General features: G+C 42.7%; 1 protein-coding gene and 1 long non-coding RNA gene across 4 annotated transcripts in view; both read right to left on the reverse strand.

The window, feature by feature from the left end:
• The window catches only part of PolZ1 (DNA polymerase zeta catalytic subunit), a 164189-nt gene that overhangs the window by 119531 nt on the left and 18404 nt on the right, over positions 1 to 26254 (reverse strand). Inside the window, exons 2-3 of one of the 3 annotated variants that reach the window (XM_055066363.1) lie at positions 15449 to 15594; positions 1837 to 2020 (exon numbers count right to left, since the gene is read on the reverse strand). In XM_055066363.1, coding sequence (XP_054922338.1) covers positions 1837 to 2020; positions 15449 to 15587 — 323 coding nt within the window. In that variant the 5' untranslated portion in view covers positions 15588 to 15594. Of the gene's footprint in view, positions 1 to 1836; positions 2021 to 15448; positions 16086 to 26254 lie in introns of those variants that run through there. The other 2 variants (XM_055066362.2, XM_055066364.2) reach the window with 2 other exon arrangements.
• Positions 9790 to 13495, reverse strand: LOC129382434 (uncharacterized). Its single transcript, XR_008610497.2, has 2 exons — positions 12671 to 13495; positions 9790 to 11184 (listed from the first exon to the last, which is right to left on the reverse strand). It is a non-coding gene; the product is annotated as an uncharacterized lncRNA (long non-coding RNA).

The raw sequence follows: 26254 nt of genomic DNA on the forward strand, positions 1-26254 counted from the left end.
CCGCTGGTTGCCTTATTCATTCGAACCCGACGTAGCCGCGATTCCCGTGCTACGGGTTAAGGAGTAACACAAAGCGACTGCGTGGGGCTAGATCCGGAGCTCGCCTTCAGCCCTAGCCGCACGCAGAGTGGAACCCCCACAGGCTACGGCTAGCACATTGGCATGCGAGAGTTAGAATGCAAGGCTGCGAGATAATCAAAATGGCGGCGATGGATGCCACTTTGAACCTGTGGCTAGGGGTAAAAAGTCCGGAAAATCTGACAGCGAAATGTTTGAGCATCCAAAATTTCAGACTTTATCGGGCATGTCCGAAAAATCGGGCGTCCGGAAAATCAGACCTTGACTGTATAAGTGAATGCAACACAAACAGAAACCAGAGGAGCATGTGGTGAGATACAAATACGAAGGTTAGCAAAACATAAAGGTTAAAAGCTATCAAACATCAAGAATTGCCAGAAGGAAACTAAACCACAAAGGCAAAAAAAACTTTAAAAAGATTATGTAGAGTGAGCACATGTGCTAAGCAGATATGCATATTCCTTGTCCGACAACAAAACTGAAGCCTGGGTGAGGCATGCGTCCCCCATTCTTTTAATATGAAAACCTTCAATTACTTTACAAGTTGTTTGGCACCTATGTCTAGAAAGGACTTTCGTATCTACCAACATGGGTGTGCAGCCGCATGTGTGGCAGTGCAACATTAGATGCGTCGCACTAGATCTCTTTAATGATTGATTGTGCTCTTTTAATCAGATATTGAGGTACCTGCCACTCTGTCCCACAATTTTCCACATGTGAGTGGAATTTGATACACAATCCCAGTCTTTCAAGGCACAAACACTGACAAGTACTTTACATCACAACCACCTTGTCTATTACGACACCACTCAAGTTTTCTTCCGAACAGGTAAGTCCTTGACAAGTTCTCTGGAGCTGAGAATGTGTTTACCCCGTATCTATTGGCAACATTCCTTAAACGATGTGACAATTTGTAAACCTTTTTCTTTTTTGTGTATTTTCCTGTTTACTTGTACTAGCCCAATTCTTCACCCCTTTTGAAAGCTTCTCACAAGTTCTGGACAGCACTTGACTGAGAAAACCAGCTTGCTTTAGCCTCTCGATCTGTAGTAAAAAACTTGGCTCTTCGCCATGTGCACACAACTTTTTTCCACTGATCTGGGAGCTATCCTTTGTTCGATGGCTTTTTAATGACTAGAAGAAAAATCAAGCATTGGTTTCTTAGACGTAAAAGAGTAACATCAACAAACATGATCAGGTCCAAACATGATCATGTCCAAACATGATCAGGTCCAAACATGATCAGGTCCAAACATGAGGCACAGATCTAAAAACTGTAGATTGTGACAACAATTGAGAGTCAGCACGCATCCTGTGTATCTCATCTACATTTTCGTCCTATTGCGTTGCAACAAAATTATGTTACCGTAGTAACTCACCCAACTTTCGATCCTATTGAAACTTTTCTTTCTCCAGCTATTACACCTTCCTGTGCAGCATTATGTGTTTCGTTTTTCTCCTTTCATTATGAAGTGCCCGGGCAACAGCATTTCAGATTTTCACGTTTGTTCAAAGAAAGAAGGAAAACTTGCTCTTGAGTACAAGCTTTGTTAATTTAGTTTGGCCTAATAGAATGCATGCATTTCATGTTCCTGGTCGAATTTCTAGCCTCTACTATAAGCATGATTTTCGTGCAATAAAGTTGTTTGGAAAGCTTAGTGTGTTTCTTTTCCTTTTCCAAGAAAAAACATTGGCAATTAATGGGTTTTCTGAAAGGCGATTGGGCTCAACAAGAAATTAAATACAGCTAGCACTCACGTGCCGCGGAAGACAGCCACATGGTGGACGTGCCGGTGCATGCTGGTGGCCCGTCCAGCAGCCGTGTTGAGCAGCAGGTCAATCTCGGAGGCGAGCACGACAGCGGAGCGCTCGGGTCGTGGCTCCGTGCACGGCACCGTCAAGTACGGCAGGACCCCGTGAACATGCAGGCATGCTTTCTGGCCTACACAAGGACAACATGCCATTTCTGTGTCAAGCACTCAGGGCACAGACAAACAAAAAAAACGAAAAGCCATACAAAGAAGTCAACGTAGTCACCGGGACATCTCATGGCAGATGTACACAATCAGCTGAAACCAAATGGTATCTTTGGGAACATAGTACCTGCAATTCATCAGAGATTACTTGTAGATTAGCACAAACTGTAACAGGGTGCACTTTTTATATGGTACTGATCTGAGTGAAATGAAACAGCAATGCTATGGTAGACAATCAACCTGCGCATAAACCCCACAAACCACTTGAATAATGAAACACCAACAGAAAATGTCAATGTTTCTTTCATGATTCTGGTGTCTTGTATTTTGTACTGGCTGCCTAACATTAAGGATGCTTTAAGTTTACCATGCACGACGATGAACAAAAGATTGGACCACAGGTTCTGAAAAGCCATGCTACTTCATAACTTGGACGAACAGCATAAGGTATACAGATCCTATGTGCTATGAGAATCAGTTGAAGTGAAGCTTTCATTGGTGTTTGTGAAGAACATCGTTCTCGTTTAAAAATGAAATGGCAGCATGATGATGATGGATTGACGATGGTATGACGAAAATACGATGACGATGACAGCATAACAACAATGGTATGACGCATGAAAGCATGACGACAAGGGGATAATAATGCTGAAATGACGACAGTATGGTTACAATGGGATGACTGCACCAAAATGTGACAACAGCTGCATGACAACTGGGTGACAACAGCATGACGATAGAGGGATAATTAAGGGCTTAGTGACAACAACAGAGTGAAAACCGCAGAATAGTGTTGACAACGTGACAATGAATGAATGATCATGATGGCACAAATAAATTACAATGGTGGCATGTTTACATAATGACAATGAATTAACAACAGAGTGAAAGTGGCATAACAGTGACATTACAACAAAGGAATGATTACATCAGTGGCATGAAGGCAAAACTCTTTTCACACAAAGCAAACTAAAAAAAAATACTGCTTGGCAATGTTACTGAATTCCTTCACCACTCTCCAAGACTGCGTAGCTCTTCTTTGAGGGCATGGAATGGACTCAGGAGAGGGCTCAACCTGCCCTGGAAACATTCTCAGTGGAGATCAACTTGGCAGCACATGTAGCAATACTGGGCTGCTGACTGCATCAGGACATTTTGTTTTTATTTTTGTTACATTGCATCTCATATAACTGATAAATTTCGTTATGTCTATTAGTACATTTCACTGGTCACTTTAGAGTGTTCTCACTGTCCTGTTTTCATTGGGCTAGTTGAAATCAAGCACTCAAAACGCATTTTTCTGGTTCATTCAGAGCCCCATGTTTCAGCCAAGAGTGCTCGGAGGCGCTCCCACCTTCAACCAAGATCAGAGAGAAACTCAATCATGTGGCTACTACGATTGCTCAGGGAGCATCTAGCACGATCAGCTGGGTCAGGACTTCCATGGCGCTAATCTCAAGAGGGCTTCACATCGTTTGGCATCTTGGTAGGAACCAGTCAAATGCAGCACACATTTATTCTTGTCTCTTGGCGTTATCCTTCAGTTTGTCCTTTTCTGTTTTCCTTGACCAGAGGACAATAACATGTCCTCCGACAGCCAAGAAAGTCAAGATGCCAAAGACTTGTTTTCTTCCCTTATCTTTCCTACCTCCACCTTTCCTTTCTTCTTCAATTTCCCACAACAATGAAACAATGCACCGATCAAAAATAGCAAGCAGATGAGCCCTATAATGAACAATGTGAGATAGTAGCGGAAATACACAGGTGCCGGAATCCTCCACAATATGACATGAGCCACGGCATTCAATACATTAACATGTCATGACAGTACGGCAAGGGCAAGAGCATGAGGTTAGAAGCAAGCACCCGTGGGATGTGTCACCTGCCTAGCAGTTCTTCTATTAGACTGCAATCCATTGTTCAGAGCGTTGTAACAACTCAACCGTTCAGACTTCACACAGAGCTGCCCCCTTTTGTTGCTTTTGATTTACCAGTATTAACTAGTTATTAAACTACTCTATGTCTTTCTGGTGGCCGTCTGTGAAACAGAAAGTCAGTAGAATTCAGCGATTTCTCTGCCTCTGAACTCCAGCAGACATTTCATTTGCAATGGACCTAACATTGTCCACATCCACTATAGCGTTGCCTACTGTGGTCTCCAAAATGTCCATGCAGAGAAGGCACCACTGTCGAAGTCTGCGTGGTGCACGAAATCGCACGCAAGTTTTGCGCAGTAGATCAGTCATTAACGCAACTTACTCTCAGCTGCACACTGTGACAGGGGCAAGTATTCGATACGCACTGTCGGTAGCGATAGGCAAAGTTTTGTTTTTAACACAGGATGAGAGTGAAGCTGAGAACAAAGTGGCATAAGGATGACAGTGTAATGACAGCTCTAGTGGTGCCATAATGATGACGACATAACCGAAAACGATGAACAGTTTTTTTATATGTTGGTGGTTATACGAAGTGTTCCTATGATGTATCACTATGCCGTTATCATTGTCGCCCGCCATTTTTTCTCCTTCACTTTCTCCCATCCTCCACTTGAGGAAAAATGGTTATAAACATGCCTGGGTTGGATAATAAGAATTCTATTTGCTGCTCATGTTGTGGCATCAACAGGGACAGTGAAACAATTCCTCACATTAGAGAATAGCAATACACTGAATAACATTGGGAAACAACCAACAACCTAAAGAGGGAGCCCATGGTTCAGCAAATAATACCAAGTTTTGCCACTAATTCAAATCAAGGAACAAAAGGTTGGACTTAACATCTACATTTACTAAAGATAGGCGAATATTTGAAGTTTCAAATACGAATAGACATCAACTATAGGTATTCGAAAAAGAACTACAGTCAATTTCAAACATATTGAACTCGAAAGGGATTACGAAATAGTTCGATATAGTGATATTTTTAAATATAAAATATGCTTATCTGAGCTCTCCGCCCTTCTTGGACAGTTTCTCCAAGATCGTGAAATTAAGTAATTATACCAGAATAAATATTTCTGCTGTAAATAAATTCACTTGCATTTGGCTATTGAATAATCAATTCATACATTTAATGCTGAAGATTCGTATTCCATTTATATTAGAAAAAGTTGGCATTCGCCCACCTCTAATACTTACGTATCGGGGGAAATATATCTAGCAATACATTATATAAAAAGCAAACATCAAAATAAAATCCCAAGGATAACCATAAAGGTCCCCCCCCAAAGACAACAAAGCAGAAAAAAAAAATTTAATTCTGGGGTTTTACGTCCCAAAACCATGATCTGATTATGAGGCACACCGTAACAGGGAACTCCGGATTAATTTTGACCACTGGAGTTCTCTAACAGGCATTTTTGCATTTTGCCCCCATCGAAATGCGGCCCCCAGGGCCGGGATTCAATCCCACGATCTCATGCTTAGCAGCGCAACGCCTTAGCTGCAAAGCCACCATGGCGGGTACAACAAAGCAGAAAAAAAATAGTTCGTAGCAACAATGCCTGCAAAAGAAGGGACAATGAATGGAAAATATTTACAAAATGCAACATAGTCACACATGCTTCTGGCATTGTGTAGGCAACATTGGAAGGAAGGGAAGGTGACATAAAAATAACAGCTTCAGCAGGCAATGCTTTCGCACAACTTTTCGAACTTGCCATAAGCCTAGCCCTGCTTAACATTTTGTACAGCCATCGGCAGGCTTGTACACCTTACAGAAAAAAAAAACTGATTATAATCACAATTACTCCTTTCAAATGTTTAATACGATTACTAATTACTGCCTCATGAAAGTCACTGAGCCATTATTAAAAAGTAATCAATTGCTTTAATGTTACTTTCCTCCCTACTTTTATTAACACAGCACAAGTACAGTAACTAGAAGAAGATGGTCCGGCTCTTTGAATGTGTCCTCTGTAGCCTTGCACACTTTGTTAACAATCTTCACTATGAACTGCATTTCAAAAATGTATTAATTAATCTCTCATTTTATTTTGTGAAGACATCTGGCAGCTACACTGAAAACTAGCTCAATGTGCATGCTAGAGAGAAAATCAGAGTAGGAAAGTACGAGCAGTTTGCACAAAAGACTGTGGTTACTCAATTCTCTATGGAGCGTAGCGCTGCATCGTTGCTGGTGTTTGGGGAAAGCGCTCGTGGCAGGGCCCACGAATAACTGAGAAATCCCGCTGGCAACAATGTCCAAAGTGGCCATCGCTATTGAGCCATAGTACCACCAACAATTTGGTAGCGAATATCTGATGGACCGCATCTCGGCGCCCTTCACTCGTTACCCATTTTAAATGGCTGTTCATGTTCCTTGAAAATGTAGCCAAATATGTCATATAATTTAATATAATGCTGCATATTTTTTAGCCCTAGAAATACTGTTTGTGTGTTACAAGCATAAGTGTGTACGAGTCATGTAATATCAGAGAGAAGCATAAGCCAAACTTCCACCTATATCAGAGAAGTCACAGACTGAAGTCTTCACTTCAGTCACAGACTGAAGTGAAGAAGAATTGAGCAGCAGGTTTGACCACCCATGAAGACCACCTATAAATGCTTCTAGGAGTGAAGGACAGAAATTTATTATAAGAGAAAAATTCAGAAGTCGGGCTTCCAAGACAAGCGCGCAAATCTGCAAGACTGCCATGTTCCGTTGACCCATCACATCTGCAGGACACCGATTGTGAGCAGGTAACCCTTGTTCCAGTTTCGTCCATTTCAACTCTGCAGTTTGCACGAAACTTGGGTGCTCAAGGCTGCATAGCCTGTCAGGGCATGTTTGATTAAAAATGTAACCGATTACATATAATTGGTTGCTGAAAAAGTAATTGAATTACAGTAAGCATTACCAAGTAAACAATGCAATTGTTAAATGTTAAATTATCAAGAACTTTCTTCATATTGTGGAACTGACAATATCAACTCCACAGCTCTAAAACAGACTAAACTTTACTCATCTTTGTCTAAACTTTTCCCGCAGTCACTGCGTTGTGGCATCCTTCCTCTAGATTGAAAGACTGGGAACGTGGTTCCCATTTATAAAACAGGCAGCAAGCATTCTCCCTCAAACTACCGACCTATTTAACTGACAACCATTTCCAGCAAATTGATGGAGCACATCTTTAATTTTTTAGAATCGAATTCTTTTTTCACGCCATCTCAACATGGCTTTAGGCATCTGTTTACTTGCGAGGCTCAATTACTTCCTTTCACTCATCACCTGCATTCAATGTGTGACAAGTATTCCAGAATCAATTGTACCTTTTTAGATTTCTCGAGGGCCTTCGATAAAGTTAATCATGGCCAACTTATGCTCTGCCTTTCTTCCTTAAACCTTCAACACAATATATTAATTTGGCTCAAATAGTTTGTGTCAACCGTTGACAGTATGTTTCTGCCAACAGCCATGATTTGCCCTTAACTAATGTAGCATCAGCTCTGGCACAAGGCTCCATTTTAAGCCCACTACTTTTCCCAATATACATTAACAACTTACCTGATTGTGTTTCGTCCCCCATTCACCTATGCGCCGATGACTGTGTACTGCATCACAAGATTCTTACTGGTAGTGACGAGGAATTTCTGCAGGCTGATTTAAATAAATTTGCCACGTGGTGTAAACAATTGGTCAGGAAATTAAACCCTAAAAAATGCAAGCTGATGACTATTACAAGACTCAACGTGTGTGCTCCTGCATTTACGCTTAACAATGTCCAGCTAGAACATGTTTCAACTTACCGTTATTTAGGTTAACTATATCGTCCGACTTATCCTGGAAATGTCACATCTAATAACTAATGATGCTAATCGCCTATTGGGCCACTTGTGGAGAAATTTTATCATATCCCCTGCATCAGTATATTACTCCTATATATAGCTGTTGGATTGTGCAACATTTCGACGGGAAACACAGAACAGAAACCCATACAAGGGAGTGCTGCTTGCAACTATCCATTGATTCCCTCAGTCGTCACTCAGTCCTCATTGACACACACAGAAAGAATTTTCAGTGAATGTATAGAGCCACTGGTCATAACACGTGAAGAGCCAGATGGAGGATCTATCAGGTACCTTGGCTTAAGCCTGGGTCTCTGCCTGAGGCACATTTGTCGACAATACAAACCACACGCAAATAAGCCTCTTTTGTCGTTCGAATCTGCGCATTATAAGGTCATAAAAAGAGCCATAGTTAGGTCTTACTACATTAATGCGTTAAAAAATCATGCCACCACAGCGCTGCAGACAACTTACGGGAGCAAACACGCAGGCTATCCTTCCCACGTATCGGTATCTGTGGCCCAATCATTGCTCAAGGAAATCGGAACCAGGCAATCATTATGTGGGCAGGAGCACCGTGGCCGAAGCAGATGTGAAAAAATAGAGGTGATACCGTACATTCATTCAATCGTGCATCACGTAAAGAAAATTGCTGAACGGTACAATGTAAAAGTGTTTTTTTCCGGCCCCGGAAGATTTGCTGAGCATGTGTGCGAATCTAGGTGCCACACAGAAATGAAGCTGTGAAACACAACATAGAAAGGCCGTAGTGGGGGACTCCGGAAATTTCGACCACCTGGGGTTCTTTAACGTGCACCTAAATTGAAGTACACGGGTGTTATCGCATTTCGCCCCCATCGAAATGCGGCCGCCGTGGCCGGGATTCGATCCCACGAACTCATGCTCAGCAGCCTAACACCATAGCTGTTTCAAAAGCAGTCTGACACCTTGGGATTCATCATAGAGATTGCAGATCTCAGGCAATCTTTGCGACCTGCACTATGGTGAGGAAAGATGCCAGCCAAATGATACGAGAGATTACAGAACCCGCCGAAATTGAGCACATAAGAAGCACGTGAGCAAGTATGCAGTCTGTTTACCTTAGTGCAAAAGAAATCAATTTCCTCACACCCTGATCTCTAAAAAATTTTGTACCCTCATTGCTTCTTTTTATTGCAATGCTGAACGCAGCCAAATGATCAATGTAGCAAAGCCAGCTTCATATTCATGGAAGGTCCTTTTTGAATTTTTTTTTCTTTCCCCTTTGAGTGTCTTCTTGTATTTATCACACTAACAAGGGAATAAATCGATAGTTGTAAGTGGTGTTCCGTTGTGTGTTCCTCTTCTGTGTCCCATCAAGATGTCACGCAATCCAACATCTAGTATGCTATACCAACACGCCCAGTCTTCAACGTCGGCAAGTTTCCTATATAGAACACTAGTACGTTCCAAGTTGGAATAAACTGCTTCCATCTGGGGCATTAAGAATGCTACGCTCGTTAACTCTTGAAATGGCTCAAAATAATCCCACATGCTTCGTTCTTTCCAACTACAATCGTACAGCGAGCTTAACCTTTATGAAAAACAGCTTGTGCCTGCGATTTTTATCCCTGAGCAGAAAAGTTTTTCGCTTATGCCTTTTTTTAGAAAGTGTTTCGTCACCATGTCCTTCATAGTGAACTTATCCTAACAACCACACATCAGTCCTCTCAAGTAGATCACACTCATAACGTGAAAGGCACTTTTTGTCACACTACTGGGTTTTTATGCTCATTCATTCCATATACAACCAATGACTGGAACCACCTTCCCGCTGATATTGTGTTAATAGAAGACTGTACTTTTCCACTAAACTATCCTTGCCTTTTTGAGTTATGACAATACCCTATGACTGCAAACATTGTGCTCTGTGTTCATGATTCAATCAATTTTTTTTTTATTTCTTCCTCTTCTGCCAACTTTGTTGTTTTCAGCACAAATGTCGCCAGTATTATGCAAATTTATAATTACTCTTGTCATTGTTGTACACATGTACCCCACTCCCCTCTACAATACCTAGGTGCCTTGAGGGTATGTAAAATAAATTCATAAGAATTTTTTAAATATCAAAATGAATTAGTGTACAGTCAAACGCACTTATAACAAACAGGCTTACGCGCAAATTGTAGTTTGATATATTAGGTAATATTTCAATATGCCCAAACTCACCTAAACAAACTTAAACAAGCTTTTGTGATGCATTGTTGCACATGGCTTTGTCATATGCTGCTGATCTGTTTTATAAGCTAGTAATGAGCATTTTTCTGCCAAATTAATGAAAAAATGTCTGAAAGAATACTTCACCAGTTGCTATAAATCAGTGATGTAAAGGTTAGACAAAGCTGAAACTTGGTAATGGAAACAGTGAATTTTTTTAACGTTGTGTAGCAATAAGGCTAGGTACACCAATATTTTCGTTTAAAAAAAAAATTCACAACAGTGTTGCATGCACTTGTTCTGGCTGCAGTGGTATCTGGCTGCTGGCCCATGTGGCAGCTGGGATGAAATGAGCCAGTGCATCATGACGTCATGACACACTTACCTCCTGGGTACCGACAATGAAACTGGTTCGCAGGAACGAGTATTACAGTAAATTATTTAGAGCACTCTGACGGTTGACAGTACTTTAACATGCACCAGACCTGTAGCACAAAGCTACAACGAAAACCCATACGGGTTTGTGCAAAAAGGAAGCTTTGCAGTTGAAGAAAAATTCATCACGGTCCAGGGATCAAATATGGGACCAATGCCTTTCTGGGATGGTTGTTCCACCATCTGAGCTAACCAGGAGACTGGCCGACTGCTGCATAATGCCGAATTAATCGACGAATCAAAGTACGGGTCATTGAATACAGCAAATGAGTTCTACGGAAGCTGTTAGTCTACAAGGATGTTAGTGCTACAAGTAAGGTGGATGTTAACTTTACCGTTTACGAACCTTTTTCCACATTGTAGGCTTACCACAGCACTGATAATCATATTGACAGTACTTTATCTAGGATTTAACAGGTTTTAGACCTTCACTTAATGCAAAGCAAATGACAAGTTGATATAGGATTTAGCAGTTTTGGACCATCACTTTATGCAAAACAAATGAAAAGTTGACAGTGTCATGTCAGAGTGGCCTTTGTGCGCATAAATGTTGTCAGGGAAAGCAGTTGCTGTGCCGACAAACACAAGTCCACATGCTAAAACGTTGGCTCCACTGACAAGCCTTGTTTGACCTCTGTAGATCACTTTGAGCCTCCATCTTCCTGCGATCCTCCGTCTGATGTGGATGCCCAGTGTGAGCATTCAGCCCATTGCTGCAACGTCATGCTGGTGGTTTAGCACTCTAACAGATGCAAATTGATGGCACTGTGCACACACATTCTGTCAATTTGTAGCATATATATATATACATGAAGTAGTCAAAGAGGCAGTGCAAATTCTCAGTGGCATTTCATAGAAACTGCAGTTCGAGGTTTCAAGTTTAATTTCTGAAAATTCACAAAACGAATACAATTATGTCCACACACTGTACGGTCCCCCATAGGCAAAGCTAGTAGTGAGGCAATTTACAAAAATGCAATTGGCAGTAATACAAGTTAATATACGATTGTATACGTAATGAGATAGCTAGCAACAAAAACACAGTCAGAGAAAAGTTACAATGCATTCTTTTTTTTTTTTCTCCCACGAGAAATTCAGCTGGGCCTTTTGGGGCACTCTAGACCCCTCACAAGCAGCATTTTTGACAGGTCAAATGAGACCCCATGCCTCGTGTTTGGCTGGTTATTTCTGATCCCTTTCCTCTGTCACCGAACGCTCTCAGGAACTCTAAGCCCTTTCACTGGAGCTGCTGTCGAGATTGAGTGTTTCCCACTGTGCGATCACAACACAGCCTTGCGGCATCACCACTGTTGGCGGCAGTCCACTGTAACCCAGACCACTGCATGCTGGCATCTCAACGAGCACTTGTCCCATCAATGCATCCATTGTTTTTACTGGCAGCATCAGGAGCTTTGGCTATGCTTCAATGTGGAATGCGGCTTTTGCTGAAGTCGCACGCTTTCTTTTGCATTTGCCAAGCTCAGAGAGTGAGTCACATGTTCAGCTTGCATGCCCGAGTCCGAGGAATGCCGTATCCACCCAACTCTGAGTTGCATTATTCAGGCTCAAGTGAGTGCTCAAGCGCTCAATAACTGGTCGTCTTTAGAATGAATAACTTGAGTGCCAGAAAGGCTCTCCAAGCTGTGGATAAATGTAAGGAAGCCTATGTACCATACTTTGAACATGCATTATATAGCCTACCTTAAGTTGTGAAAATTTATTTGTTGCCCTCGCGTCCAACATATCTTATAACTATGGTATACAACAAACCCAATCAATTCAATACATTCCACTGCTAGTTCCAGTAGGAAATCCAGTTGGAAAAAAAGTTGATAATCAGTTAGAAATAGTTCCATTGTTATACAATGCTTAGCCCATCTTTCCCCATGAAAGTATGCCAGTTAAAAATGCAGATTTCTTGCTCCTGTTTGCATTTAATGCAAGCAGACATAAAATTTGGTCTAGAAGCCCTGCAATACAGCAGCGACACAGGACACTGACTTGTTGACATCGGTAAAGAAAGGGCTAAAGCCGAGAGATTATCTAATTGTGCATAGCTGCAGAAACTATTCATTATTTTAAATCTGCAAATATTCCAGAACATTAGATGAAATAAGAGTTACAACAAAGTACCGAACATTGTGCAATAATTATGAATTTATTTTTTTCCCCTAAATGAGCTAGCAGCAAAAATCATACCAAGTTGGTTCGCAGCTTCTCACTCAAATGGGATGCAGACCAACCAGCAGGTCACTGCTTTCTTTTTTTTTTTTTTTTTTTCTGACTGCATTCTCAAGGTTACGCACCATGCTGCACTAACCATACTCGGTTGCGTACCCGCACCGTGCAGTTGGAAATGCGGGCACAAAGCCAGCCTATCTGAGCCAGTGCCTGTGGATTGTTCGTGGAAAGAAAACGCCTGGGCCCTCAAAGCTGCTCTCGCAATTTGTTGCTTATCGCCTTCGACAGCGCACATTGCCAGCACGTGTTTTCCTTGAATGACACTGGTGTTTACTTCCTCCCGCCAGCCAGACAAACAACTGTTCTCATTACAATAGGCACTTAACACTTCTCGGGCATTTTCAATGGCCTCGTAACAAAATGCCCAGAGCACATGTGCGCAGCTCGAGCCAGCACCATGATGTTGTTCCTAGCCATTATTGCTTTTCCGATGCGCTTATGCTTGCAGAAGTACCAACTAGAAGTGGGCAAACATCAACTTTTTGTAATATGAATCAAACATGAAGAGTAAGAAGTATTGAATATTGAATAGCGAAATGCAGACATATATAATTACAGCAGGAATATTTATTTCGGTATAAGTCCCTGCCACGATTGTGCTGGATAGTGAAAAAAAAAGACAGCTATCATGGACGATTAGCATCAGTTTTAAACACAAGGTCAGTAATTGTAATTAAAAGCACTCCACGAATAGCCTCTCAACATCTTCGGAGCCTGGTTCCAAACAAGCTTTCCAAGAATGAATAGCTGCTCTATGATTAGCTTTCCAAAAATACTATATAAACAGCTGCAGAAAAAAGAGAAGTTGCAGCAAAAGAGAAAAAGCTGCTGAATGACGTGTGTGGGACATACGTGAAAAAGGGCCCACTGCATGGCAAGCGTGACTGGTTGTGGCATAAAAAATAAAATAAAACTCCTACAAGACAACACTGCAAGAAACAATCACAGACAACAAGCAAAAATTACAGGTTGCGATGTAGGCTTCTTCGGTGAAACAGAAAACAAAGCTCGCACTGCCAATTTTTTTTTCTCCATCGCTTCGAAAACTTTTGTTGTTTCATTTCTGATAATTTGCGACCCTTTTTTAACAGACGGAGAACAGTAACCAGTAAGCAGTTGCAAAATATTTGGTTAGTTTCCATATTAAAAGATACCAACTAGTTCATATCTGAATACGGATACAAATAATTAGAGTGTAATATTTGATTCATATTCAAAACTTCAAATATTCACCCACTACTAGTACTAACACGTATTTTTTTCAAATCGTTGAAAATCTAATATGTGTTTCTTGCACATCAAAAGGCTATCTTAGCAAGTGCGAAGATTGGGAAACGTGTAGAGTACTTTATAATAAAGTTGGTCTTGACACGTTCAGCGTCATTGGCATTTGCATCACATCACAGCTCAGGTCAGTTTTGATCTCGAGTCCAGGTCTACCAAGTGAAGGAAGGTACACTGGTGAATTGGTTGGGTCCAGGTGCAGTTCCTTTCCTTACAAGGATGATTGTCTTCCACTCGGTGTATTGTAAGCTGACCTCCTATGTATATAAATAGGTTAACATACTTAACCGTCTAATCGGTTCTATATGTTATCAGAATGTGTGGTCGAGGCCTCATGAAATCATTTAGCCTTTAACATCGCGCTCCCCTTAAGTACTGTCTAAGGAACCAAATAAATTAAATAAACCGCACACAGTGGTTGGGCAGTACCATGTCTCGGCGGCATTAAAGGTTATGTACAGTCTCCTTGTACAGCACTTGTTCTCTCTGACCCCTTAAGAAAATCGATGGATTGTTTAGAGAAATAGGTTCAAAGCCTTTGACAGAACAAAAGTTAGCCGTTCCATTTCGTTGTTTTTCTGCCTTTGCAAGCAGATCGCACCGCATTTCTGTCTGAAATTACTCAAGATTTAAGCAAAACACAGTGCAACTATTTTACTGTCACTGCAATACTGAAGTGCAGATTTTGGTGCCTATTTTGCAGACCGTAAAATCTGCTTCACTGCATATAAAGATATAGCCTCCGTATAGCGATCGCAGTGTGTCCCTACGCAATAACGTCAAACTACCGTCCGGTTACCATTGGTTTAGGCATAAACAAACACTATGACTAATATCGCTAATCTCCCGCAAGAACTTAAACCGCATAGTCCGACCGCTGCTGCAACAAAATATGCGAATATCTTGACGTTTTCATTTTTACGACAATCACATATTAGTAACATTGGCGGCGAACGTAGTTGGCTTCATTATATCCGCAGCACTTGTAGCATCCATTACAGAAGTAGCCAGTCCAAATCCAGGTCACTTATCTTTAACACGTATTTAGTAAAGCGCGCTACAAGCTTCGGCGTCGCCTAGAACACCGCTTTATATCTCGTTCACTTTTCGAGAGCCGTAGCTGCCAGAAAGGAAACAGCGCTCAAAGCGAGAGCTAACTAACGCTACTCAGAGCTCCCGCACCATCTTAACGCAGGTCATTCACCTTCGCCTCACGTGCAGTGGACGAGACAGCAACAGGGAATTCGTCGCCAGAGCACTGTCGACGTCTACGAAAGTTTCTTCAAACAAATGTCGGCCCGGCGAGCCGGCCAAGCAGCGGACGGCGAACAAAAGCGCGGGGCCACGCAACCGCTCGCACTCCGCCATCGATGCCGATTGCGAGCGGCCCGTGCTACATGACATCGCAATCGTGGACTTGAACACACGGCGGATCGAAAAAGAATAACCTACCTGCGGGCGTTACGCCGAAGATCCGCAAAACGGGCACCTGCCAGACTTCCCAGCCGCCCAGCTTGGAGACGAGAGGGTCCAGCGGGGCCGACGGGGCCGCGAGGTAATGGTCCAGCGTCACCAGCCGAAGCTCGAACATACTGCTCCTGCGATTCACGGAGTCGTCGTGAGTGCCGTGCTTTACGGCGCCTTTGTGCTCCCTCCTTCGATCGTCATCCATCTCTCGCACGAGCGGAGAAAAAAGCGCGCGCTTTGCCGCAGCGAGCCTACGTACAAAGCGAAGCGCAATGCACAATCCTAAACGAACAGAGAAGGCCCATGGAACGAGCAGCCACCGTTCGGTTGGCGCCGTTCGGCCAGCGAGCACAACGCAAGCGTTAAAAGGACAAGCTCATGCTAGTCGCAGTCTGAGAACAAACGGTGCCACGAAAGCCCTACATCTTCCGTCGAGCGCAGCGCGATTAACAAGTCGTAATTTGGAAACTTCGCGACAACTGAAACTGCTCGCAGCACCGCGCCATGTGCAACGCATACATACTGATGTCGGCCTTTCGTGACAGTTGGTAGTTTCGCTGTTTCGCTTTTGTTGTCCTTATTGGTTCACATCTGTAACGCAGCCTCTATATTGTCTTGCTTTGAATAAAAGAAAGAAAGGAATATAACTTTGAAGCTTCATTGTGTTACAAAATATCTCCAACGTAAGTCTTTTGATTTCGAAATCGCATGGTGGAGGCGGTGGAGGTTAGCTTTCGGTTTTCGATTCTGCGCCTGTTTTCTGCCCTGAGCGCACGAACTGGTATTCGCGCGCCAAGTAGACTTTGTCACGCGAATATGTGGGCGCTCTGCCAAAATGTTTTGATAGCCGAGTACATTCTGAGAAACAGTAGAAAACACAGCGCGCGTTTTCCGGCATCGGGAAACATGTTTAGTTAATATGTTTTGTTAATTCGAGAAGGTATACGCCCTTACAAAAGATTCACAGTTCCGGCAGCACTAAAACAGAGCAAAAAATTACAAGCTAAAAACAACAAGCCGCATGACTCTCTGTAATGCGTTTCTCTGGGCTTCGGCTATGCACGCTGGATTCATGGAGCCCAGATGTTTTCGCTCTTCAAAAAAGAAAGAATTAAAAACCTCGCATATCCTTCACGATTGTTAGAGGAATACTGGTGAGAGTGGTAGAATTATTTATGAGCCATCAGTGAAAAGAACTCGCAAAAATGTTTCTTTATAAGACTTTGCACGCGTCGACGGGTGGACATTGTTAAATTCCGCCATGTTGTCGAATCTGATAATGGCGGAATTTTGAGCCAATCGCAGCCTCTCTCTGATTGGCTCAAAATGTAGCCATTACCAAATTCGAAAAGATGGCGGAATTTGACAATGTCCAGAATCATAGCAATCCATGGTGGAAGGAAAAAGATAGGAGCATTACGTCACGGAGCCAGCCTTCACAAATCGAACGCTCCGTGAAGCCCATACATTTGCTCAGTGGTGGCCCGACACGTGGCCTCTTGCTTCGCGATCACGGAGCAAGAATCGAGATTTGCTGAGATGTTTGGTTCCCAGTAGCTGCGCCAGTAGTTTTTATTCGGTGCGCGCTTCTTCAGCTGCCCTTCCGTGGCTGTGCCTGCAGGGCGGGAACGGTGTAAAACCAGCCGTGCACTTTGACGTGCGATCACGTGTTGGGCTGACAGGTCTGGCTTCAATCTCGCTGCGGTATGCTAACTCCTATCATTTCCCTCCTCCGTGGTATCCCCGGTAACGGCTGCGATACGCACACCAAGACCACGTTAGAACGCGAGCAAGTGTATCCACGCTCCGGCATGACACCGTGGATACACATACGGAATTCTACATCTGCAAAACCCTGGAACTCGCAAGAAATTTGTTCTAAGAAAACTAACTATAAGCCGCGAATCAGAATTAAATACTCCTGAATAAATTGCGCACTAAATTTGCGCAACATACTGGAAATTCTGCAATTGCGCGGTGCAATCAGAGGAGTAATAAATTATGAAAGTCGTATAGGGCGCGCCGCGCAGGTGAGAGAAATGTAAAAGAACAGCCGAATGAAAACTGAAAATCAGATAATAACGAAGCTGCAAAAACGCAGGTGAAGTTGTCTACTACCCATAACAGCTAGGAGCTGCAAGAAATTACCGAAATTCTAAAGGGCCCGTTAAAGACGTTATACATTTCGAAGGGACGAAATTATACTTTTTTTAAATCTATCGAAGCAGCGTAAAAAATTATTTTGAGCTCAAACTTTGTTGCAGATATTATAGTTCAATCCCCCCATAGTTACGAGTCGATGGAAAGTGTTAAAGATATATATATATATATATATATATATATATATATATATATATATATATATATATATATATATATATATATAGTCATATCATAACAAGCCAACAAACACTGACACCAAAGACAACATAGGGGAAATTACTTGTGCTTGAAAATTTAATAGAGAAACAATAAATTAATGGAAATTAAAGTGGATGAAACAACAACTTGCCGCAGGTGGGAACCGAACCCACAACCTTCGCATTTCGCGTGCGATCCTCTACCAATTGAGCTACAGCTGTGCCGTTTAACCACCCACTTTCTTGGGTATTTATGTGCCCTGGTAGAACCCTGGGAGTGTTAGCCAGCGCCACCACTCACAAACCTTGGCGGCGGACGTGGAACGTCCTTTTTGCCGCAGGCGTCACGAGAACCTGATCTTTTGGGGTGAAGGCAACTGGTCAATAAACCCATACATGCTACCTGAAGGCATCAATGAAGGCATCAATTTGCGCCACGTAAACACGGATGCATATTAATGTTTCGCCGCCGAGCCTGTATTTCTTCCGAGTTCCCGTCCCTGTATAATTATTATTATTATTATTATTATTATTATTATTATTATTATTATTATTATTATTATTATTATTATTATTATTATTATTATTATTATTATCTTTTCTTCCACTAAAAGCGGATGCAAACGTGGACGGAAAAGAACGAGCATATGCGTGATATCTTGTGCGCAGTTTTCTGGGTGCGCAATTTTTGTGTGCCACCACATACGGCTTTGTGGAGGACCCACCACTATACTGAGTGTTTCAGCGAACACTTTCAAATTTTTTTAAATGTTGTCTGTGGCAGATAGCGCAATGGTAGTTCATGCGACGGTCTACTCGAAGTGGCGGACATCACTTGCACACAAAATTGAACTGCATATAATCGACGAATTAACAAAAAATACGCTAATTAATTTAACTAATTGGCTTATGTTCCATATTGCAATTTACAAATTTTAGTTGTAGAGTTCGCAAGGCGTGTCCACTTGGAACGAATTCTCAGGATGACACAGCAGTTTCGAGATTTCATTCCCGAACTTTGCGGAGAAATGCACTGGCGTTCCAGTTACTTGCTAAAAAGAAAACGTCGTTTTGTGCATTCAAGCACAAAAGTACCTGCAACGCCAATGCATTTTTCCGCAAAGTTGGGGAATTAGTACCTCGAAACTGGTGTCATCCTGAGAATTAGTTTCAAGTGGATCCGCCTTGCGAACTCCGCGGCTAGAATTTGTAAATTGCAATATGAGCCATGAGGGAATTAGCTAAAGAACGTCATTAGTGCATTTTTATTAATTAGTAGATTACGCAGTTCATTTTTTGTGCAAGTAGTGTTTGCCACTTCGAGTAGACCGCCGCATGAACTAGCATTGCGCTATCTGCCACGGGCAACCTTTAAAAAAATTTGAAAGCGTTCGCTGAAACACCCGGGATATAGACTCTGTCATCCGCACTACGTATACACCCAGAGAAACTACAATGACCACGGTGGATGCACAGACAAATGAGACTTGGCGTGCTCTTCATTTATACTGCGTTCATCTTGTTGGCCGCGCGGACAACCCGGACTGTGGTCAATGCCGCAGTATGTTTATCGATCATATGCACGCGTTGCGTGTAACCGTTGTGTATTCGAAAGAGAAACAGCTAGCCGCGACTATATTTAGCGGGTAATCGACAATCGACCATTTTTTCTGAAAGCGCTACTTTCTGTCCTGGGCCAAAATGTCTCGCTCGATCGTAAGGCGATGAAAGCCATTGTAGATCTTAATTGTGTGTGTTAGAGAGCGAGAATAGTTCTGAAAAACGCTTCCGTCTTTTTGTTCTTTTTACAGCGAAACTCTTATTGCGACTAGAACCGCACGGAAAGTTATCTGCTCGTCTTCACGTTTTTTCAGAAATAAACTTAATTACTCACGAAATCTATAATTTGAGAGAACGTGGAGATTGTTAAGCGCAATATGCAGGGAAATTCTGACTTTTTATTTTCTGTCAATTAGGGGTTAAATGAACATTGTGCTTAGCCTACACAGAAGCGTTACATGGAAAACAAAATGTTTCTCGCTTCCTTAGGCTGACCATAAATGGCACAAATTTCATATTTGCAGCAAATGGGAGCCATTCTACGGGTGACCTGTTCCGAAAGATTGAAGTGTTTAGGGAAATTATGCGTTCAAAAGATAATTGCTGAACGCTCGTCTTGTCCCGATTTTTTGAACGCGTCACGTAGCTGCTGTTCCCCAATCTCCTCGGTGATCGACTACACGAAGCGCGCGCTGCTTGTATTTCGTTGACGTAGCAAGCATGTCGTGCGCGACGAACAATAGAGGTCTTATCTCTGCAGCTCAAACAGCCTTTGTCGAAAGTTTCTTATTCAAGCGTTCCAGAGTGTTACATATACTGCCACTTTTCGCTACATTTCCCAAAGTACTAAAGCAACTGCAGAAGGCACCAACTTGTAATTTAGTGAAATTAGTCGGAACGCTAAGTGCAATGTCTGGTGAAATTTTCATTTTTTTTTTGTAGTTTAAGTAGATCGAGGCGCGACAAAGAATTATCGAACCATCGTTTTTTTTTTCCTTACTTTCATGCGTAATACCAGGTTTGCAATGGCTTCTCCAGTGTCTTCGATAAATTAGAAAACTCTTGGTTATGTGAAAATAAAACCAGGTTATGGCTAACGTACGCAAAGTTCGAAATGTGTGGATTGATTGCGACGTTCGCAATACATTGGGTACGCAAGTGCTCGGGAGCATTACGAGTGCGTTTTACGAGTGTCGCCAAACTTTGTCGGCACCCGTGTACTTAGATTTAGGTGCACGTTAAAGAACCCCAGGTGGTCGAAATTTCCGGAGTCCTCCACTACGGCGTGCCTCATAATCAGAAAGTGGTTATGGCACGTAAAACCCCATAATCTAATCTAAACTTTGTCGGCCGCCGACCCATAAGTGCCAGCGAAAGATATTACTTAGCCGAAACATGCATACCACTGCATAGCCACTCTGTATTCGAAGTCAAATGCGTGCTGATCAAATACGCCTTTTTGCTAGAATAATCTGAAGAAAGGAAACGTGCTCCCGAATGTCACGTTGCCGTTATCTACGTTTTCAAGCAGCACTGCGGAAAGACATCTGAATCACACAATCTTCGTAGTTAACATGCATGAAGAGCAGCTTAAGTGCAATGTGTCCCGAAATTTCAGCCTTACTTTCTTAATCAGTAGCGTACGTTACAAGAAATCCGTAAATCCTCAGTTTTTTGCGGCATTTCCATGCGAGATAAACGACGTTCGCCCGCTGTCCTCGGTGAACTAAAAGAGGTACCTTGTTTCTGTTCGATGAAAACAAGCGCCAGGTAGTGGGTTACGGGCGGGCAAAGTTCAAAATAGGTGCATGGGTTTATTGTGGCGTTTGCAATAAGTTACGTATCCAAGCGCACCGAAGCGTTACGAGTGTTAAACAAGCGCCCGAAATTTAGCCCGTTTCCCTGGCATATAGTATCGAAACAACAAATGCCAAAGAGACTAAATTTAGCGAAAATGGAGGGAAGGCTAAATGTTTGTGCAAAGCTATACATGCGTGTGAAATAAATGCTGCCTTTGCTAAAACTTTAAACAATTGTTCAGAAATGGCATACTGCCCTTAATGATGAGCTATGCTTCCTTTTAAACAGAAATAGGTCTATTTTACAATAAGTTTATATGTTTACTGAAAACAAGGGCCATGTTCAATGCAATATGTGACGAAGCTTTAACTTTCCTGACTAGACTATAAGCGTGGCAAGTTGTTGGTGAGCTCTCCTTTTTTTCTTTCGCTTATTTTCCCGTTATATACGAAATTAGCAGTAGGTTTCTACGGTGTGGTCGATGAACTACAAAGGACAAAGTGCTTACATTTGCCTAATTTAGAGGCACGTTATAGAAGATGTGCAAACAAAGTTCAAAGTGTGTGGACAATTTACAGACTTTAGCAGTAAATTACGTATGCGGGCTGTCCGGAGCCTGATAACTGTGCTTTGGGAACAACGCAGAATTTACCATGCTATAGCCTGGGGAAACTGTAAAAAAGAAGAAAAAAAAAGAAATTCTGGGGTTTCAGTCCCCAAAACGCCGATATGATTATGAGGGATGCCGTAGTGGGAGAATCCATATTATTATGACTACCTGGGTTCTTCAACGTGCCCTCAGTGGGCTGTGTACGGGTGTTTTTTGCATTTCGCCCCCATCGAAATTGGTATGCCGCGGCCAATATTTGAACCCGAGACCTCGGGCTTAGCAGCGTAACAACAAAGCCACTAAGCAACCACGACGGATGGGGAACTGCAAATGCCAACAAGCTCACAGCTAGTGCAAATGAGGGGAATATGATGGCCGATATTCTCGCAAAGCAAAATGAGCGCTGATGAATCACTGCGTTTGTAAAAAAAAAAATTTAAACATACCAAGTGCCCGAGTGCGTTATATACATCATGCTGGAGGGTTCCAAACGCACCAGTCATATGGGGACAACGTTTTAAGGTATGTGATTTAATTACAGGCAGTTAAAATTATTATTCCAACTGTTCGAAGGAAACATCTTCGCTGGAATTTTCGGTTGTGATTCTGCAAGGTGACACAAGTCTGCAGTCTTTTTTTTTTTTCTTTATGCGACAGATGTTGAAAGTTCAACAATTGACTCGTTGTTATTCGTCCTTTCAGTTACGCCATCGTACTCGCTCTAGTCATTTCCTACCCCTGATCGTATTCTGGAAATAAAAACGAACATGTCCCCCGAGATTGTGCGCTACGAGCGCGCGCATTCTCGGAGGCTATGTAAAGAAGAACGAAACTTCGCCCGCCAACGCCACAGGGGATCCAACTCCCGTCCGCAGTTGCGCAGCAGAGCTAGAGGTTGCGGGTGCAATCACGGCCGTGGCGGCCGCATTTCGATGAGGGCGAAATGTGAAAATGCTCGTGTGCTTCGATTGTAAGAAAGTTCGTTCGAGGACCGTCGAAGTGCCCGCGTAACGCAGGTTAAAAAATAATCCGCAATCCCTCCCCCTCTAAGTCATGTTTCATAACCAGAGCGTGGTTCTGGCGCGTAAGACTCCATAATTTGATTGTTTAAATAAATTATTAAATAATTTTTACTCACGCCCCTCCGGCAATTCATGGCAAACTAAAAACAAACACTAAAACAGTTCGTACTAATAAGGTATTCTTTCGAGACTCTATTCACGTTGAGCTCGCGGTAAGAGATTGATTACTAGAGAAGAACATGAAGGCCAAATTTATTTTCTTTTATTTCGCGCACCGAAACCCCAGCGCTGGCACTGGGACGTACGTCATTGATTTGAAAGTACCGTATTCTCGCCATAGTGACGCAGTAAAGCTTATAGGAAGTCTCGTACGTTCTGTTTACGGCTCCTTTAGCATATACAATGCGCACTCAATCTTCGCCGTTGATGAATTAAGAAAAAAAGGCCCGAGGAGGTTCCGTCAAAACGCATGACGTCACTGCGAGCTTGCACGTGCGGAAACTTGACGGCGGCTTCGCCAGCCGCCTTTCGCTCTCGCCTGTTTTTCTCTCTCTCTCTCTCTCTACAGCAACTGGGCTATCGCGCAACATATCTGGAAGTGGTGGCGTCGGCGTACGTACCACATCGGCTGCCACGGCGAGAAATACTGCAGCGGACGGAGACGTTGCGTATTATTTGGAAAGGAAGCAAGCAACGTAGGATGGCGGTGTAGCAGTAAATAATATCAGAGCCTTAATTATGGCGACTCTCGGAACATGTGTTCGGATTGTGGTGGGAATGAGAAGATCTCGTCTGTCCTATTGACGGAAACGAGCGTGCTTGTATCGATTCATAAACAAGGAAATGTGTTTTAACTCTGGCTCTGAAAGTGGTGCAAGAATGACATGTGGTGTCACTATAGACGGGGAAACATTGCTGCGTGTACCGTCACGTAACCGAAAAGCCGCGCAGGGAGAGTGGTCTTGCTTGTATACACCATTGTATTGCCTGGTATTCCCATTTTAAGCTCTTCTGCTAACTTTGTTTTGCGTGAAGGAGTAATTTCGTTTCCAGCTATAGCGCGCGTTGAAAAGTGGCGCCATTGTGCAAACAGACGCACTCACGGTGACTGAATTTGTGCATTGATGCATGGCCTCCGAGATTGCCATCGCGTCTCATCTCCCTTTTATATATGTTTTTCCTTATTCCGACGCTGAGCATACATCCATAGCTACAAAATATACGTACTGGTTTTGGACAACCGCCTATAAGCCATTCCCTTCTAATAAATTTCTATCTTCCCCTTTACTACACCAGTGACGCCTTTTCCTATATATATACATAAATAATACCTCTATCTGAATTTCCACGCTGCAATTACAGATCTAACATTGCGATCGGCGTTCAGTTTAGTCTGCATGCAAAATAATTAATTTTGCCACTCGTACCCTTGAAAGCACCCGTTAATGTAATTATTAATGAATTTAAATAATATTCCACACTGGCAGGCGTCAACTGGGGCTCCACGAAGAAGCGCTGGTGCACGTAAAGAATAGAAAATTGGGGGACACTTAAGCTTCGCCTTCAAGAGTGGAACGCGATAGTGTTGTCGCACCCCGTTCGCACCGCCCACTCATTCGCTCGGCATGCTCTTGCGTCGACCCCAATGCGCTCAAACGAGACGAAAGGGAGAAGCGGGCGAGTGGCGCGCCACCTGTCGGGGCAGCGCCGTACATAGTGAGGAGGGGGTCTTCTGTGTTTATCGCAAGATGGCTCTGCGTGTGCGCCAAGCGCGGAAGAAATGTAGCCGAAACGTACTTCGCTACTTGTTTAACTGCGACTTCTGTAATTTACATGCTCATAATTACCGATATGCACCCTAGTATATCTTTCCACGGCACGTTTCTAAGGCAACACCGCATTCACTAGAGCACTTTTGTCCCGCTTTGTACCATCGAACTCATGGCTAAGTGGAAGCGTCTCCGTCTCTGGAGACCCTGGTTCGATTCCCACCCAGCCCATCTTGCAAGTTTATTTATGAATTGCCTTCCGGGATTTTTCGCTCACGTCCAACGCCGACGACACCGGCTTTTCTGCGACACGAGCTCCTTAACGCTCTCGCGTTAAAAAGAAAAGCATATCCACTGACGATATAGTGGTAAATGCGAGAGTAATGCATTAGCATGACGTCGCACCTCCTTGAAGTACTGGATCAATGATTTAAACCGCGTTTATCACATTGCGAAGTATGTTTCAGTAGCTCGCTCGACACATATATTGTCTGTATACGAAGAGTGAAGTGCAGAAGTGCACCTGAGAGTGGTCCGGAGCAGACCACCGTCATACATACATACATACATACATACATACATACATACATACATACATACATACATACATACATACATACATACATACATACATACATACATACATACATACGATCTCCTAAGCTCTATACCTCTACCACATGACCGGCTTCCCACAATCCACGCACATGCACTTCTTTCTACTTTGACATTTTTAATATTAACACATTTAAAAAAACGTTTAATTCGATGTTTTGGCCGTGGACCAACTTTCGTGAAGAATGAGATTACAAGCAAGATTAAATTCTGGGGATTTACGTGCCAAAACTTACACGCATCTGTTTTGTTTAACTTACACATATATGTAACTTATATAAATGTTATACGTTATACTGTACTTATAGGGTAATGCCTGTGACAGCACATACAGGTATATTTAATTCTACGCGTTATCCTTTAGGCTCTCTCTCTCTCTTCAGTATTTTATTCTTGTTTTTTCACATTTGTATCCATTTGCATATGAACATTGTGCAAGAAGCAGCATAAACACAATTACCACGTTCAAGCGCCCAGGAAATCATCTCCTTCCCAGTAAACCACCAATGTCTCTGCGATGTACGGATTAGGTCCTAATGCCTAGTCGAAGAGCAACATGTACTAGACCTCACAGGCAGGCATACGCTTTCACCAGAGATATCTATAAGCGCCTAAAGTATGTTGCTTTCCCTTAAGAAATAGACGGCCGATAGAATTTATCAAATGATGTTTGTAACAAGCTTACATACATACCGCGTATATTGTCATTTAGTAATGTCTAGTGAACATTACCCAGGTCAGGTAGTATACGTTTCTTGACCACGTATAATGCACAAAACAAAAACAAATATTCGTTTTATGCGGCGTGCATCAGTGCAATCCTGCACGAAGACATCGAGTGCATACACGAGAAACGGCCCTTTCTTGATACGAAATAATTACACGTCCCACAAGGCAGAAAAGCCGGCGTTGTCCGCAACAAGTGGTAAGAAAAATCATGAAGTGACATCATCAGCGTCTTGTATGACGTCACTACAAGTGATAAGAAAAATCATGAAGTGACATCATCAGCGTCTTGTATGACGTCACTAGTAATGCAGAATTAAAGTTAGAAC

The sequence above is a fragment of the Dermacentor andersoni genome, chromosome 6 (genome assembly GCF_023375885.2).
Source record: "Dermacentor andersoni chromosome 6, qqDerAnde1_hic_scaffold, whole genome shotgun sequence".
NCBI classification, from domain to species: Eukaryota; Metazoa; Arthropoda; class Arachnida; order Ixodida; family Ixodidae; genus Dermacentor; species Dermacentor andersoni.